At 62.0% G+C, this 13976-nt stretch overlaps 9 protein-coding genes across 9 annotated transcripts in view; 5 read left to right on the forward strand and 4 right to left on the reverse strand.

The window, feature by feature from the left end:
- Positions 1-309: 309 nt before the first annotated feature.
- Positions 310-2007, reverse strand: AMSG_02794 (chaperonin containing TCP1). The gene is made up of 2 exons (XM_013905181.1): positions 1341-2007; positions 310-1097 (listed from the first exon to the last, which is right to left on the reverse strand). Exons 1-2 carry the CDS (start codon positions 1764-1766, stop codon positions 567-569), a joined length of 957 nt encoding a protein of 318 aa, XP_013760635.1. The 5' UTR covers positions 1767-2007; the 3' UTR covers positions 310-566.
- Positions 2008-3111: 1104 nt separating this feature from the next.
- AMSG_02795 (uncharacterized protein) lies at positions 3112-5445 on the forward strand (the record flags this gene model as incomplete). The annotated part of the gene is made up of 1 exon (XM_013905182.1): positions 3112-5445. One exon carries the CDS (start codon positions 3112-3114, stop codon positions 5431-5433), a length of 2322 nt encoding a protein of 773 aa, XP_013760636.1. The 3' UTR covers positions 5434-5445.
- A 328-nt stretch (positions 5446-5773) lies between these two features.
- On the forward strand, positions 5774-7351 carry AMSG_02796 (CMGC/GSK protein kinase). Its single transcript, XM_013905183.1, has one exon. It carries the CDS (start codon positions 5824-5826, stop codon positions 7303-7305), a length of 1482 nt encoding a protein of 493 aa, XP_013760637.1. The 5' UTR covers positions 5774-5823; the 3' UTR covers positions 7306-7351.
- On the reverse strand, positions 7211-8289 carry AMSG_02797 (Rab7 protein). Its single transcript, XM_013905184.1, has 2 exons — positions 8084-8289; positions 7211-7837 (listed from the first exon to the last, which is right to left on the reverse strand). The coding sequence occupies exons 1-2, from the start codon at positions 8247-8249 to the stop codon at positions 7392-7394; spliced, it is 612 nt and encodes a 203-aa protein (XP_013760638.1). The 5' UTR covers positions 8250-8289; the 3' UTR covers positions 7211-7391.
- Positions 8290-8421: 132 nt separating this feature from the next.
- AMSG_02798 (proly 4-hydroxylase) lies at positions 8422-10088 on the reverse strand. Its single transcript, XM_013905185.1, has 2 exons — positions 9725-10088; positions 8422-9615 (listed from the first exon to the last, which is right to left on the reverse strand). Exons 1-2 carry the CDS (start codon positions 10077-10079, stop codon positions 8519-8521), a joined length of 1452 nt encoding a protein of 483 aa, XP_013760639.1. The 5' UTR covers positions 10080-10088; the 3' UTR covers positions 8422-8518.
- A 711-nt stretch (positions 10089-10799) lies between these two features.
- On the forward strand, positions 10800-11344 carry AMSG_02799 (glutathione-dependent formaldehyde-activating enzyme). Its single transcript, XM_013905186.1, has one exon. The coding sequence runs from the start codon at positions 10824-10826 to the stop codon at positions 11322-11324; it is 501 nt and encodes a 166-aa protein (XP_013760640.1). The 5' UTR covers positions 10800-10823; the 3' UTR covers positions 11325-11344.
- A 229-nt stretch (positions 11345-11573) lies between these two features.
- On the forward strand, positions 11574-13133 carry AMSG_02800 (heparanase 50 kDa subunit; the record flags this gene model as incomplete). Its single annotated transcript, XM_013905187.1, has 1 exon — positions 11574-13133. One exon carries the CDS (start codon positions 11574-11576, stop codon positions 13131-13133), a length of 1560 nt encoding a protein of 519 aa, XP_013760641.1.
- Positions 13134-13155: 22 nt separating this feature from the next.
- On the reverse strand, positions 13156-13554 carry AMSG_02801 (uncharacterized protein; the record flags this gene model as incomplete). The annotated part of the gene is made up of 1 exon (XM_013905188.1): positions 13156-13554. One exon carries the CDS (start codon positions 13552-13554, stop codon positions 13156-13158), a length of 399 nt encoding a protein of 132 aa, XP_013760642.1.
- A 193-nt stretch (positions 13555-13747) lies between these two features.
- Positions 13748-13976, forward strand: part of AMSG_02802 (uncharacterized protein) — a gene marked incomplete at its 5' end in the record, with an annotated part of 3412 nt that continues 3183 nt past the window's right edge. The window contains one exon of the mRNA XM_013905189.1: positions 13748-13755. Coding sequence (XP_013760643.1) covers positions 13748-13755 — 8 coding nt within the window. The remainder of the gene's footprint in view (positions 13756-13976) is intronic.

A 13976-nucleotide genomic window follows, 5' to 3' on the forward strand; every position in this document is an offset into this window, starting at 1 on the left:
CCTCCCTTTCTTTCGCTTGTGGTCGGGCGGCAGGGTGGGGGGGGGGGGGGGGGGGGGGAAAGGGGGAAGGGGAAGGGGAAGGGGAGGGGGGAAGGGAAGAAGGAGGAGGTAGAAGAAGGAGGGGGGAGTGAAAGGTAGAGGGGGGGCATACTGCGTAGTAGAGCGCCACGACGTGGCCCGTGGGTGTGAAGCTCATAATCGAGAGACGGGCACGGTTGGCGACGAGTGGGAGAGATCACGCTTTGATGGCTACCTGCTACTGCACTGGCCAGGGCATGGTGGTGACTGATGGCGTGTGAGGCCGGCTGCGGAATATGAAAGGCGTTTACGGGCCAGCGGGGCCGGGACCAGACTTCTTGATCTGGCGACCGGCGCGGATGATCTCGTCGACCAGGAGGATGTTCGAGGCGATGACAGTGCACGAGTGCAGAAGCATGCGCTTGACGCGGAACGAATCGAGGACGCCCTCAACCACGGGGTCCATGCACTCGCCGGTCATGACGTCGACGCCGACAAGGCGATCGTTGAGGAACGCGTCCTCAAGCTTGACGATGGTCTCGGTCTGGTCAAAGCCCGAGTTGGCGGCAAGCGTCTTGGGGATGATCTGCAGGGCCTGGGCAAAGGCCTCGACACCGAGGCGGGTCTTGCCGCTCACGGTCTTCTTGTACTCCATCAGCTTGGCCGAGAGCGAGTACTCGACAGCGCCGCCGCGGAAGGGCGGTGCCGTCCTCGATGGTGTTCTTAACAGCGCGGAGGCCGTCGCGGACGGCGTCCTTGATCTGCGCCACAGTGTGGGCGTTGGGGCCCTTGATGAGGACCGTGCACGAGAACGGGTTGGTGACGTCCTCCACGAACGTGTACTTGTCCTCGCCGAGCACGGTCTCGTACACCTTGCCGGCATAGCCGAGGCACTCGGGCTCGAGGTCGTCCACAGAGTTGACCGCGTACCCGCCGCACGCAAGCGCAAGGCGCTCCATGTTGCGCCGCTTAGCGCGGCGCAGCGCCACAATCCCCGCACGGCACAGCAGGTCCAGAGCCTGGGGATCGATGCCCTTCTGGTTGATGACCACAAAGCCCGACTTCTCGTCGGTGCAAACCTGTGTTGCATACCATTCCACACACGTGGTCTCCGGGGGTGAGTTCGCGCCGACGCAGCGCTCTTGCGCTCATTTCTCTCAAATACATGCAGATGCAAGGTCGGTTATCAGAATTGTCGTTCTCTTCAAAACGCCTCGGTCTTTGCCGGGCGCTAAGACAGGGATAACAAAGTTCATCATATACAACCGCCGAGGGGGCGAAAGGGGGCAAACAAAAAAATGGGGGGAAAGGGAAATACTTACCGACTCCTTGAAGGCGATGATCTTCTCAACGCGCTCCTGAACAAAGCGGCGCTCGGCCTGGACCATCTTCTCGCGCTCCTCAGGCGAGGCGTAGAAGAAGCCCGAGTTGAGCTCGGTCTTCTCATACTCGAGCGAGACGTTGCAGATGAGAATGTGGCAGTTGTCCTGGTACTTGAGCATGCCCGGGTGGCGTGCACCGTGATCGAGGACGAGGCCCTTGATGAGCTTGGTGTCGGCAGCGGTCTTGTGCAGCATGGACATGATCTCGACCATGAACAGGTCGATCTGCTTGCCCTCGCGCTGAATGGTGAGGACGGCGTCGACAACAATCGAAGTGAGCTGCTCGGCGAGCGCCGGCGCAAGCTTGGTGTGGAGCGACGAGCGCGCGACCTGCATCAGCAGCTCACGGTCGATGTTCACGTCCATCTTGTACGACTCGAGCTGCTCGAGGGCAAACGCCTTGGCCACGTCAAAGCCCTGAGCAATGACCCGCGGGTGGAGGCCCTCCTGGAGGAACCGGTCCGCCTGCCGGAGGAGCTCGCCAATGAGCAGCACGCACGACGTCGTGCCGTCGCCGGTCGCGTCATCCTGTGCCGTTGCGGTCCGGGCAATGAGCGCCGCCGTCGGATGCTGCAGTTGCTATAATTGTTCTCCCGCAAAAACCGAGTTGTGTGTGAGTCCCGCTCCCCTTGCTCCGCTCCCTCGGAAAATTCCCACTCCCAGAAATCTACCAATGCGACCGACGTACCATCTGGTGGAGGAGCACCGAGCCGTCCTTGGTGAGGCGGACATCGCCGGCACCGGACACGAGCCTGTACAACGCGCGCGGGGGTGGTGTGAGTGGGGGTCGGGGGAGGGTGTAGCTTCGGTGGGGGGTCGGGGGTCTTCCTCCTTGTCCGCGCCTTGCCGCCGGAGCGGGTCGGTCGCGCCAAAGCGAGGGATTTTTCGCGGCTGCGCGCCAAGCGATAGACGTACATTTTGACGGTCCCACGGGGACCGAGGTTGGTCTTAAGGATGGACATCATGCCCCGAGCCGCCGTGATGTTGATGTTGACGGCCGTGCCCTTGCGGGCGTGGTCAGCGTTCGGGTTGAGCATTTGAACGGACGCCACTATGTGCAGGAAGGGTCGCCCCGTGTGTGAGTTGCCGTCATAAAAATGGGCGCCAGACGGGCAGGGCCCGTCGGTCGCTGTAGATTCTCAAGCTCCCCCACGCCGCCCTACGCTCCCTCGCAAGCGGGGACAACCACAAAGACGTAGGGTGTAAGCCCAAACATCCGCTTTGTGGTCTTCCCCCCCCTGGCAAACCCTCAATCCTCGCCCTACACAACTTTGCCCAGGAAGATAACATACTCTTGGTCGAGGTGAGCGAGAGAGGAGTCACCAGAACCAACTCAAACAAACACAAACAAAGGCAATTGAATATTCATAATTCGCGCAAACGGCAAACCCGTTTCGTTCGCTCCCGTCACACGCATTCCGTCAAAAACTCGTTCCGCCAAACTCCGTTCCGTCAGACTCAGTCCCGCCAAACTCGTTTGTTGGTTCGTTGGCCTCTGCAACCGTTCGTTTGTTCGTTTGCACCTTCCACAATCGTTCACTCGAGCAAGAGCTCACTCCAGCCAGACACACACATACACACACACACACACACACACACACACACACACACACACACACCACACCACACACACACACTCTCGCCTCTTACATTGGTATATTTCCCTTTCCCCTCGCACGTTCTGCACATGTGGGCACTGGCTTTGACCGTCATGGTGGCGGTGGCGCTGTTGGTCGGGCAGGCGCAAGGCGTGGGTCTCCTCCGCATCACAGTCGGCTCGGCTGGGAGTTTGGAAATGACGACATGTTCGAGCTCAGCATGCTCTGATGCCACGGTGTTGTACTCGGGCAAGCTGGATGGTGGACTTGGTGCCCCGTCGTCTGGGCTCGGCTCGTGGAGCGGTGAGGCCTTTGCTGGCCCGCAGCTTGCAGCTCCAGTCCCGCTGGCGGTCATCGACAGCCTAATCGCCCCGACGCACCCGAGTTGGCAGAGTGGGAGCGTGGCGCTCGCCGCGCTAGGCGCGCCGCTGGATGTGGCCAATACCATAGTGCGGCCAGTGCTTGGCAACGTGACGTTCAGCCTCGGCGCGGTCGGTAACATTCCGCAAGTGGCGCACGTCGTCCGTGTCGGCGGCCCGGCCGGCGTCCTGGCTAACTCTGTGGCAGTCTGCGGCGAGGCGTTGCCTGTGGTGGCGGCGCGCGGCGATGTGCTCAACTGCCAAGTACTCGTGCCCGGCAACGGGAGCTACCCGCTGACGGTCACCTTTGCCGCCGCGTCGGAGCTTGCGACAGGCTCTGCCGGCGTGTTTGATGTCAGCGTCCCAGCCGGGGGCGCAGCCTGGGTGCTGGACGCGGTGGCCGGCGCACCTGGCGCGCGCGACGGGCTGGCAGCAGTAGGCGCAGGGCGGGTGGCGGCAACCAAGGCCGACACTGCGGCGTACCTCGACATCCAGCAGTGGAACGAGGACCGCCAGGCCCGGGTCCGCGTCATGGTCGGCGTCATGTACGCGCTGATTGCGATAGTCATGACTCTTGCCGCCCTCAACGCCGCCGTGTGGCAGGCCTGGATGTTCCCAATGTTCCTTGCTGCCCCGGCCATGTGGTGGTTTGCCACGCTCTTTGTCGGCATGCACGCACTGTCGTGGATGGGTGGGTTCGGGGCATGGGCGCTGACCTCGGGCCTCCTGGTGCTCTACGGCATGATCGCGCCCATCGTGTACTGCTGCATCCGCATGCGGGTCCGCAAAAAGTCAAAGGCCCGCATCGCGCCGTCGCCGACCGAGCTCTCGACCGTGTCCGAACAGGAGGAGGCCGCCAAGACGCCCAGCGGGTCGTACTCGTCGCAGTGCTCGTCGAGCGGCTCGGTCGAGTCGCCGAGTAGAGATGAGGCCAGCGGGAGCGAGAGCGATCACGAGTACGAGAGCGACGACGACGGCGATGTGTCGGCACGGTCGGCGCGGTCGTCGGCCACGCTCTCCGAGCTCGCCAACTACACCCGACGCCCGGCGCCGCTGTCGAAAATTCAGAAGACTGCGCTCCTGATGGTGCTCGGCGTGGTGGCGGTGGCGACGGCAACGGCGGTGACGGTCTTTATGGTGTGGGATCTGAAGACGTACAAGGTGACGATCCGCGAGAGCCGGACAACGCTTGTCGAGTATCAGCCGCAACTCATTGCCAAGTCGATCCAACTTGTGTATGGCTTTGAGCGAATGGCCAAGATCATCCGCTTTGGCTTTGTGCTGCGGGCGCAGAGCAAGGCGTGTGGGGTGTACTTTAAGCAGCGGCTGACGAGCAATGAGGACAAAAAGGTCCGCATTGCCGACGCCTTTATCACCAAGTACGGCATCGACATGTCTCTCTTCAACCGGACCGAGTACTGGCAGTTTGACTCTGTCAACGACTGGTTCATCCGGCGGCTGCGCGACGGCGCCCGCCCGCTGGCCTCGCCAGGCTCGACCGCCGTCATCTCGTCCGTGGCCGACTGCCGGCTCACTGTCTTCAACTCGATTGACCGTGACGTCTCGTTCTGGCTCAAAGGCGAGGACTTTTCAGTCTACCGCCTTCTTGACTCCAACCTCGACCTAACTCTGCAATTTGCCGGCGGCTCCATGGCGCTGTTCCGCCTCGCGCCGGCCGACTACCACCGGACTCACTCGCCCATTGCCGGTACCATCACAGCCCAGTTCTCGGTCAAGTCGACGCTGTACTCGGTGAATGCCGACGCAGTCCGCTCAGGCTGCGGCGCAGTGTACAACGACCGCGTCATCACCATCATCGACTCGGGCGTGCCCGGCCGCAAAGTTGCCTTTGTCGCCATTGGCGCCACATGCGTCGGCTCAGTCGCCATGATGAAGGGCGTCGGTGCAACCGTCACCCGCGGCGAGGACATCTCCAACTTTCAGTTTGGCGGCTCCACTGTCGCCGTCCTCTTCCCGCCGGGATCGATGGCCTTTGACGACGACCTCATCGTCGCCACCTCGTTCCAGGTCGAGACGCTGGTCAACGTGCGGACTCAGATCGGTCGGTGGCTCTAAACCCCCCCCCCCCCCACGTCCCTTGTATCACAACAGAAAACCAGTCGCAGATGCAAGCTTGCCGATGCAGGCCTGAAACAGCAGGAGTGGGTGGACAAAGTCATGGCGACGTGAAGTAGTCCGATTATTGGCCGTTGACCAAAGCTGTGGCAGTGGCGGTGGAGCACCACTGGGTTTTCTCCACCACCAACGCCAATCAAGAACCTTGTTGGCGCACACACCCCGCTTCCGTCGTCCCGGCTGTGACGTGGTCAGTACAACACGAGTACGCCTCACTTTTCTCTCTCGCTGCGACCCCTCGTCAAGGCCAAGCCCCAAACCCAGGGTTGAGGAGACCAAGAGTGCGTGCAAGCTCCTGAGGCAGCCGTACAACACAAGACAGAACCAGCCATGAGCTCGGAACATTCGGTTGAGGACATGGAGGTGGAGAGCAAGGCCTTGGCCGCCAGAGGTGGCTCCACTACCCAGACGAGGTCGAAAAATCGGCCCACGAGCCGAGCGGCCGACGGGAGCGACGACGACGACGACGGGCGGCGGCTCCGAATGAGCACGTCAGGCGCTTCGCTGGCCAAGCCCGGCTCGTCAGGCAATATGTCGGTCTCGGACGGGCCGTCACGTGACCCTGACGAGCCGCATGATGTCGGCATTTCTTCAGACGACGGCGCCGCGTCGTCGGCCTCGCCCCCGCCGGGCACCGCTCCGCCGCATATGACCCAGGGCCACCCTGACCACGGTCGCTCTGGGAGCGTGGGGAGCAGAGCAGACTCGGAGCAAGTAACTCCGCCCGAGGCTGCCGGCTCCAGTGACGGTGCTGCCGACGACGGCTCGGTCGTTGTTGTCTCGGCCCTCACCGCCGCCGACCAGGTGGTGGAGCTCGCGTACACAAACATTGAGTTTGTCAACTCGGGCGCGTTTGGGGCTGTCTTCCGGGTCCGTCTGGTCGGATCCGGCAAGGTCTGCGCCATCAAAAAGGTGCCGCAGGACCCCAAGTTCAAGAACCGCGAGCTGCAGACCATGCGCCACCTCGCCCACCCCAACCTCATCGAGCTGCTGTACTACTTTTACTCGGAGGATTCGTCGGGCGTCTCGCACCTCTGCCTCGTCATGGACTACCTCCCGTCCACCGTCCACAAGCAGGCTCGTGCCTACCGCAAGCACCGTCTCCGCATGCCGCTTTTCTGGGTCAAGCTCTGGACCTACCAGCTCCTCCGCGGCCTCGCCGCCATCCACGCCTCGTCGCTCGTCCATCGCGACGTCAAGCCGCAGAACCTGCTCGTCAACCGCCACACCGGCCTTCTCAAGCTCTGCGACTTTGGCACCGCAAAGATCCTCACCGGCGACCAACCATCGACCGCCTACGTTTGCTCGCGCTACTATCGCGCGCCCGAACTCATCCTCGGCGCCTCGCATTACTCGGTCGCCGTCGACATTTGGTCGGCTGGCTGCGTCCTCGGCGAGCTCCTTCTCCAGCGCCCGCTTTTCCGGGCCGCAACTCGGTCGACCAGCTCGTCGAGATCATCAAGGTCCTCGGCACCCAACGCCCGACGAGGTCGCCGTCATGAACGCTGCATATCCGGAGCACAACTTTCCGTCGTCGCCCCTACCCCGCTCTCACGCGTCCTGCCCTCGCGCGTGCCACCGGCGGCCATCGATCTGCTCGGCCAACTACTGCAGTACACTCCGGCGCTTCGTCCGGCCTGCATGGACGCCCTCGCCCATCCGTTCTTCGACGAGCTCCGCGCTCCCGCCCCAGAGCTCGTCGAGTGCACACCCATCCTCACCACCATCTTTGACTTTACTGAGGCCGAGCGCGCTTGCCATCCGCCCGAGCTTCTTGCCGCCATCGCCGGCCAGCCCATGCCGTCGCCGTAGTAGCCCCTGCCCGGATGCGCTTGCCCCGCCGAGGTCACCCAGCCCGCGGAGCGCAATGAAACGTGTACACCACAAGCGTTCTCCCACTAGCACGAGCACCCGCCAGACTTGGCCTGCGGCTGCAGTCGCTGGATCTGAACTACCGTCGTGTCCACCTCGTCTGCTTGGTCGCTCAGCATGCACGCCCGTGCCACGGCTTCAAAGCCCTCGCTCACTCCAATGTCGTTCTTGGCCGACGTCATGAACAGCGGAATGCCGTGCTTGGCGCACCACGCCTCGGCCTCGGCCTTGGTCACCGCCCACGCCTCCTGTTCTTCGTCGACCTTGTTCCCAAACACAATCATCGGAAACGACGCCGGATCCGCCACAAACGCGCCTTGCAGAAACTCGTTGCGCCAGTAGTCGAGGCCCGTGAGCGATGCCGCCGACGTCACATCAAACACCAGCACACATGCATCAGAGCCGCGATAGAACGGCCGTGCCAGCGACTGGAACTTTTCTTGTCCTGCCGTGTCCCAGATCTGCAGCGTCACTATCCTCCCCACGCCCATCTCTGCCTTTGTGAGCACTGGTCATACCTCGGCAGCCGCCAACGTGTCACACGCCCGCGTTCGATCTCCCCACCCCCCCCCCACCCCACACACACACATGCCCATAACCCTACCACCGTTACCACCATCGACAAACCCACCCTACAGCTGGTGTCTTCATAGCCCGTACTCCCCCCCACATCTGTTTTTCGGCCCCTCTCCTCTCGCTATTCCCGTTATGGCCGTACCTTCCGAGCCGTCGACCTCGATGTTCTTGTTGCGGAGGTCACAACCGATGGTCGACCGGTATGCCTGGTACTCGCCCTCGATGTACCGTCCCAGCAGTGATGTCTTGCCCACGCCAGACTCGCCAATGACCACGCACTTGAGCAGCGTCGAGGTGAGGGCTGCCATCGCAAGGGGGGGGGGGACAAAGAGAGTGTGGTGAGAGAAGCGTGTGAAGGAAAGGCGGTAGGCGACGCCGACCGACGCAGACGCCGAGCTCGCGCAGCCCACCATAGGTGGCTCCTCGCTGGCGGCGATCAATGGATGTGGGCGACAGATGCAGAGTTGGCGGCGAAAAGGAGCGATATGAGCATTTTAAACATGGACTGTGGTCGATGCTGGTGGCTTGGCTCGACTGCCGATCTCGGTCTGGTGTGGACGGCGAGAGAGCTTGCCTACTACGGCAACAGCTGGAGCTCGCGCCTGTTGTTGAGCCAGCGGTTTGCGCCCCACTTGATGCCTGACTCGACAGTGCATCCACCGTGTAGCGAAGCGACGTCAAGTGCGCCATCAAGGTGGCCGGCGGCGTGCATCGAGTAAAACATGATGGCAGCGCCAGGCTCGGGCTTGACATTGACCCCGGCGGTGCAGTTGGTGTATGACGAGAGCGGGCCGCGGCCGACGCCTGCGGGCGCCGCCGCACGAGGAAAGTACGTGGCGCCGCCGGCCTCAACGTCGTTGAGGTAGAAGAGAACAGTGATCATACGGTTGCGGCCTGAGGCCAGATCAGCCCGGCTAATGTGGACCGCAGGGTCAAAGTAGTCGTGGTGCGCCCAATAGTGCTGGTCGTTAAAGTAGCGAATGACCTGCAGACGCTCACCGTTGTGCGATGGCACCCCGGTCAGCGCCTCGATCCGCGCATTGAGCGTCCATGTCACCAATGTCCACCATCCGAGCCACGCCTGGCTCGACGTCCGGACCGCTGAGACCTTGGACGTCGATGAGCCGCTCGACGATGTGTCAAGCACCTCGGACCGCTTCATCGTTGTGTTGGCCGCTGCCATAACCTGCTCCGCCTCGCTTGCAGACACAAAGCCACGCATGAGAAACAGTCGCGGCTCCAGCGCCAGCGTCTCGACCTCGAGTGGCTTGCCGGTTGCCGGCGAGATGAGATGCGGAACAACAGCGACGTGCCCGATGTACAGGCCCGGCCAGAACCAATACTCAAAGGCCAGCACAAGATAGTAGTGTCCGCCGTCCACAACCTCGTCCAACGTGCCCAGCTGGATGCCCACGCCGTCAAAGACCCGCAACTCGTTCGGACCGACAGCATCCGCCCCCAGCGCAGCCCATCCACGGTGCGCTACATCAAACAAGGTCTCGCGGCATGGCACAACCTTGAGTGCAGCCGAGTCGTTGGGTGAGCCTGTGTTGTTTCCGCCATTCGGATGGACGTGCACCGTAATAGCTTCGCAGCTTAGACTCTCGTTTGGCTGATCGTCCGGCGAGATGAGCACCCGCGTGTCTGGCGTCGCCTCATTGTACCCGATGGCCCCTGTCTCCTTCCCCGTAACAACTCCAAGTAATGCATGAGTCTCGCATATCGCTCTCTCTTTCTCTCTCTCTCTCTCTCTCTCTGACTTCCATCACTGATGCCAACGTACAGAACCAGCCAAGATAGGCCAGAAAGACGATGAGGCCGACCATGATCGAGATCAGCACACCGAGGATCCAGGCCTCTGTCGAGTTCAGCGACCGCAGATCGTCCACAAACCGGTGCCGCATGCTCGACGTCACTCCCTTGCATACCTCGTCCCTGGATTCTACCCGCAGCCGGGCCTGTCTCTCCTTCGCCTCTGCGATGTGCTTCACTGCCTGTCCGTCATGCCCGCCCTGTTCTTGCTCCGCCCGTCCTTCCACCACACCTACTGCTCGCCCCCGCCCGCCTCCACCATCCATCCCCACCTTGTCTCTGCTATCTGTCGTCGACTCTGTCCCTTGTCCCTTGACCTTGGCCATCTAGAGAAGTCGTGGCTGAGAACTGAGAGAGGCTTGTGCTGGCCGCCTGAGTGAGCCAGTCCAGCCTTGACCCATGCCTGACAAACATGCGAAGAAGGAGAAAGGGGTGGGGAGGGGGTTAAAGCCGCTCAGTAGATATCATCACGATTGCCAATACGATTCAGCTTACCATGGCAACTCGTGTGATGATGACTTGTTTAACACACTGATGATGCTGGTACCCACCCATATGTACGTGGCTGTGGTGTGAGACGCGTTGCCCAACCAATGATCCGGTGACCATTGCCAAGACGATTCAGCTTACCATGGCAACTCGTGTGATGATGACTTGTTTAACACACTGATGATGCTGGCACCCATAACTACGTGGCTGTTGTGTGAGACGCGTCGCCCAACCAATGATCCGGTGACCATTGCCAAGACGATCCAGCTTACCATGGCAACTCGTGTGATGACGACTTGTTTAACACACTGATGATGCTGGCACCCATAACTACGTGGCTGTTGTGTGAGACGCGTCGCCCAACCAATGATCCGGTGACCATTGCCAAGACGATCCAGCTTACCATGGCAACTCGTGTGATGACGACTTGTTTAACACACTGATGATGATGGCACCCATAACTACGTGGCTGTTGTGTGAGACGCGTCGCCCAACCAATGATCCGGTGACCATCGCGGCGGAGTTGTCGAGGTGCAGCTCCAGGTCACCACACTCACGCACATACACTTCCAGAAATCAGTATGGCTGCACACGACGACGAGGTGACTGGTGGGGCCGAGGTGACCTTGAGCGGAGGATGCCACTGCGGAGCGCTCCGCTTCCGAATTGCTGTGGAGCTGTCTGAGGAGGGGGGAGTGCCAGCTGCCGAGTGCAACTGCACCATGTGCTCCAAGAAGGGCTTCCTCCACATCATCGTGCCCGATGCGGTCATGCATCGAGAGGAAGAGGAGGGTGCTCTTGGGACGTACACTTTTAACACCCATACTGCCAAGCACCACTTCTGCACCCGCTGTGGTACCTGCCCCTACTACGTTCCACGATCTAACCCGGACGGCTGGTCTGTCAACGCCCGTTGCCTTGATCTCTTCACCACCGGCATCGACTTCTCCAAGCTCACCATCACACGCATCGATGGCCAGAACTGGGAGTCGGCCGTCGGCGACTCGCTCGCCCATCTCTCCCGCGTCCCTGCTGCCGCCTCCTCCTCATCGACTTCGGCCGTCATGGATGACTCGGCCTGATCCTGATCCTGATCCCCCCCTCCCCTCCCCTCCCCTCCCCTCTCCTCTTTCTCTTGCTCATCGTAACACATTATTTGTCAGGTCATTAATGCCTAGCCCTGCGCCCTGCCCGATCTCCATCGCCCCGCCCTGATCGAGTCATTGCGTCCCGCGTGCTGGGGCGCAGGCAAAGGCATCCTCAACGCAGTGGAGGTAAGCAACCACACCTCCCCCGCCCCCCCCCCCCCTCCCCTTTGCACTCCCTATCATATGGCGACCGTTGTCGTCATCACTCTTGCGCTTGTGCTGGCTCTGGGCTCTCTGGCGCATGGGGCCGACGTGGCAGAGTTGGCGGCGGCAGCAAGTACGCATGGCACGGTGGAGACAGCGACGGCTTTGACGGGGCTCTCGGACAAGTTTCTCTCTGTCTCGTTTGATGTGGCCGAGGTGGCCGAGGTGTTCTTCTGGAACACGACCCACACTCCGATTCCGTATCAGAGTCCACGGCTGGTGGCCCTGGCTAAGGCTCTGACCCCGGCGACGCTGCGGGTTGGCGGGACGGCTGCTGATTGGATGTGGTATGACGTGGATGGGACTGTCCGTCCAGCACACGGCTACAAGTACACGCTCAACGCGAGCCAGTGGGACGCGCTCAACGCATTTGCCCATGTTGTTGGCTTTGAGCTCGTCTTTGGCATCAACGCCGGCCCCGGCCCACGCGCCGCAGACGGATCGTGGGTGCCGCACAACGCCCGGGCGCTGATGGAGTACTCTGCGGCGCGCGGGTACAGCGTTTCTGGGTGGGAGTTTGCCAACGAGCCAAACCTGTTTGTGGTCAACGACATGGGTCTTGTGCCGCCGACACGGTTTGCAGCCGATATGGCGTTGTTCGAGCCGCTTGTCCGCGAGGTGTACCCGGCGTCCAAAGTCATCGCGCCCGACGTGGCGTACCAGCTTCCGATCATCGGGGAGGCGTATCCCGAGTTTATGCGTGACTTTGTCCGCGACACTGTGTTAGAGTACAATGTGACTCTCGACGTTGTCACCTGGCACTGGTACCCGCTTGTCTCGTTCCGACTCCCGTTCCCGTCCAAGCTCGACCCATGGCTGGCGACGGTAGCGCGTATCATGGCGCCGCATACGCTCGACGCCATGGACAAGCACATGACCTCAGTCAGCAGCATCATTGCCTCGTACTCTCCAGACGCGGAGATGTGGCTTGGCGAGACGGCGTCGGCGTCGTACGGCGGGCAGCCGAACGTGTCCAACGCATTTGCCTCGGGCTTCTGGTACCTTGACGAGCTCGGCCAGATCGCTGCTGCTGGCGGCAAGCGTGTTGTCCGCCAGACACTCACTGGTTCCGACTATGGCCTGCTTGACTGGGTCACGCTTGCGCCGCGCCCAGACTACTGGACCGCGCTCCTGTTCAAGCGCCTGGTCGGCGATGCCGTGCTTAGTGTCCAGCTCACCGACGGCCCGCGCGACGCCAGCGGAGACCTGCTCGTTCGCGCCTACGCGTACTGCGGGACTGAGCGTGACACTGTCGTTGTCACTGCCATCAACCTGCAGCCGGCCACGCCGCTGGAGCTCACCCTCGACTTTGGCGCCACGCCGGCGGCCCGTGCTGACTACGTCCTCACTGCGCCGGGCGGCGACCTCGGCTCGACGTCGATGCTGCTCAACGGCAAGTTGCTGGAGCTGAACCAAGCCGGGAGCCTGCCGGACCTGCCGCCACTGGCAGCAGTGGCGACGACGCCGCTTTCGCTGCCTCCGGCGTCGTACGGCTTCTTTGTCGTCACCATCGACGTAGCAGCCTGTGGTACCCTCTAGTAAATGCTGCATCCCTGCTGCCTCACATCACCACGCAGCAAGCACAGCCGTTCGACGACGACGGCTGAGGATCGCCGTTGATGTCTGCCGACGAGATGGCGGTGGCGTTAGCAAAGCGGGCGTGGAAGGCCGCCGACTGCGCCGGCGACATGGCCGAGCCGAGCTCGGCCGGCTTTGCACCGAGCTCGGCCTCGACTCGCTCGGTCAGGCTCTTGGCATAGGCCTGTGCCACCGGCGACGCGTAGCGGGTGACCGGCGGGAGGGCGCGGACCGAGGCCAGGGCGGCATCAGCGGCGGCATTCCCCCCCAGCACCACCCGATGCAGCTGATGCGGCTTCCACTTGTCGAGAGTAGACGAGCGAACAAACGAGAGATGCACACCGATGGCCCGGTGGGTGCCGGCACACCCAATACACAGCATCACACCGAGTGTGACCGAGACCCATGGCGTCGGTGCGCCGGGTGCCCTGCACTCGAAGCACAGCTGTATGAGCACACACACACACACACACACGCATGAACATGAACATAAAGACAGCCTCAGTAAGTCCCCCCCCCCTCCCCCCCCTCCCCCCCTCCTCTCCTCCCCCTTTGACCCGTACATTGTTGGCCGCATGTGCATGTAGGTCATGGAAGACCGACGTGACCACACCGGGGTCCACCACTCCGTCACCATCAGTAGGGTACCTGGCAGCAGCTGCACCACCACCACCACCACCACCACTACCACCAGCACCAGAAGCAGCCATGTACACCCTTGCTCTTGCACACACACACCCCGTACAGTGACAAGTGTAGCCACACCCAACTCCCCCCCCCCCCCACGGCACTGAACGCTATTCG

This window comes from Thecamonas trahens, assembly GCF_000142905.1.
Source record: "Thecamonas trahens ATCC 50062 unplaced genomic scaffold supercont1.10, whole genome shotgun sequence".
Classification (NCBI taxonomy): domain Eukaryota; order Apusomonadida; family Apusomonadidae; genus Thecamonas; species Thecamonas trahens.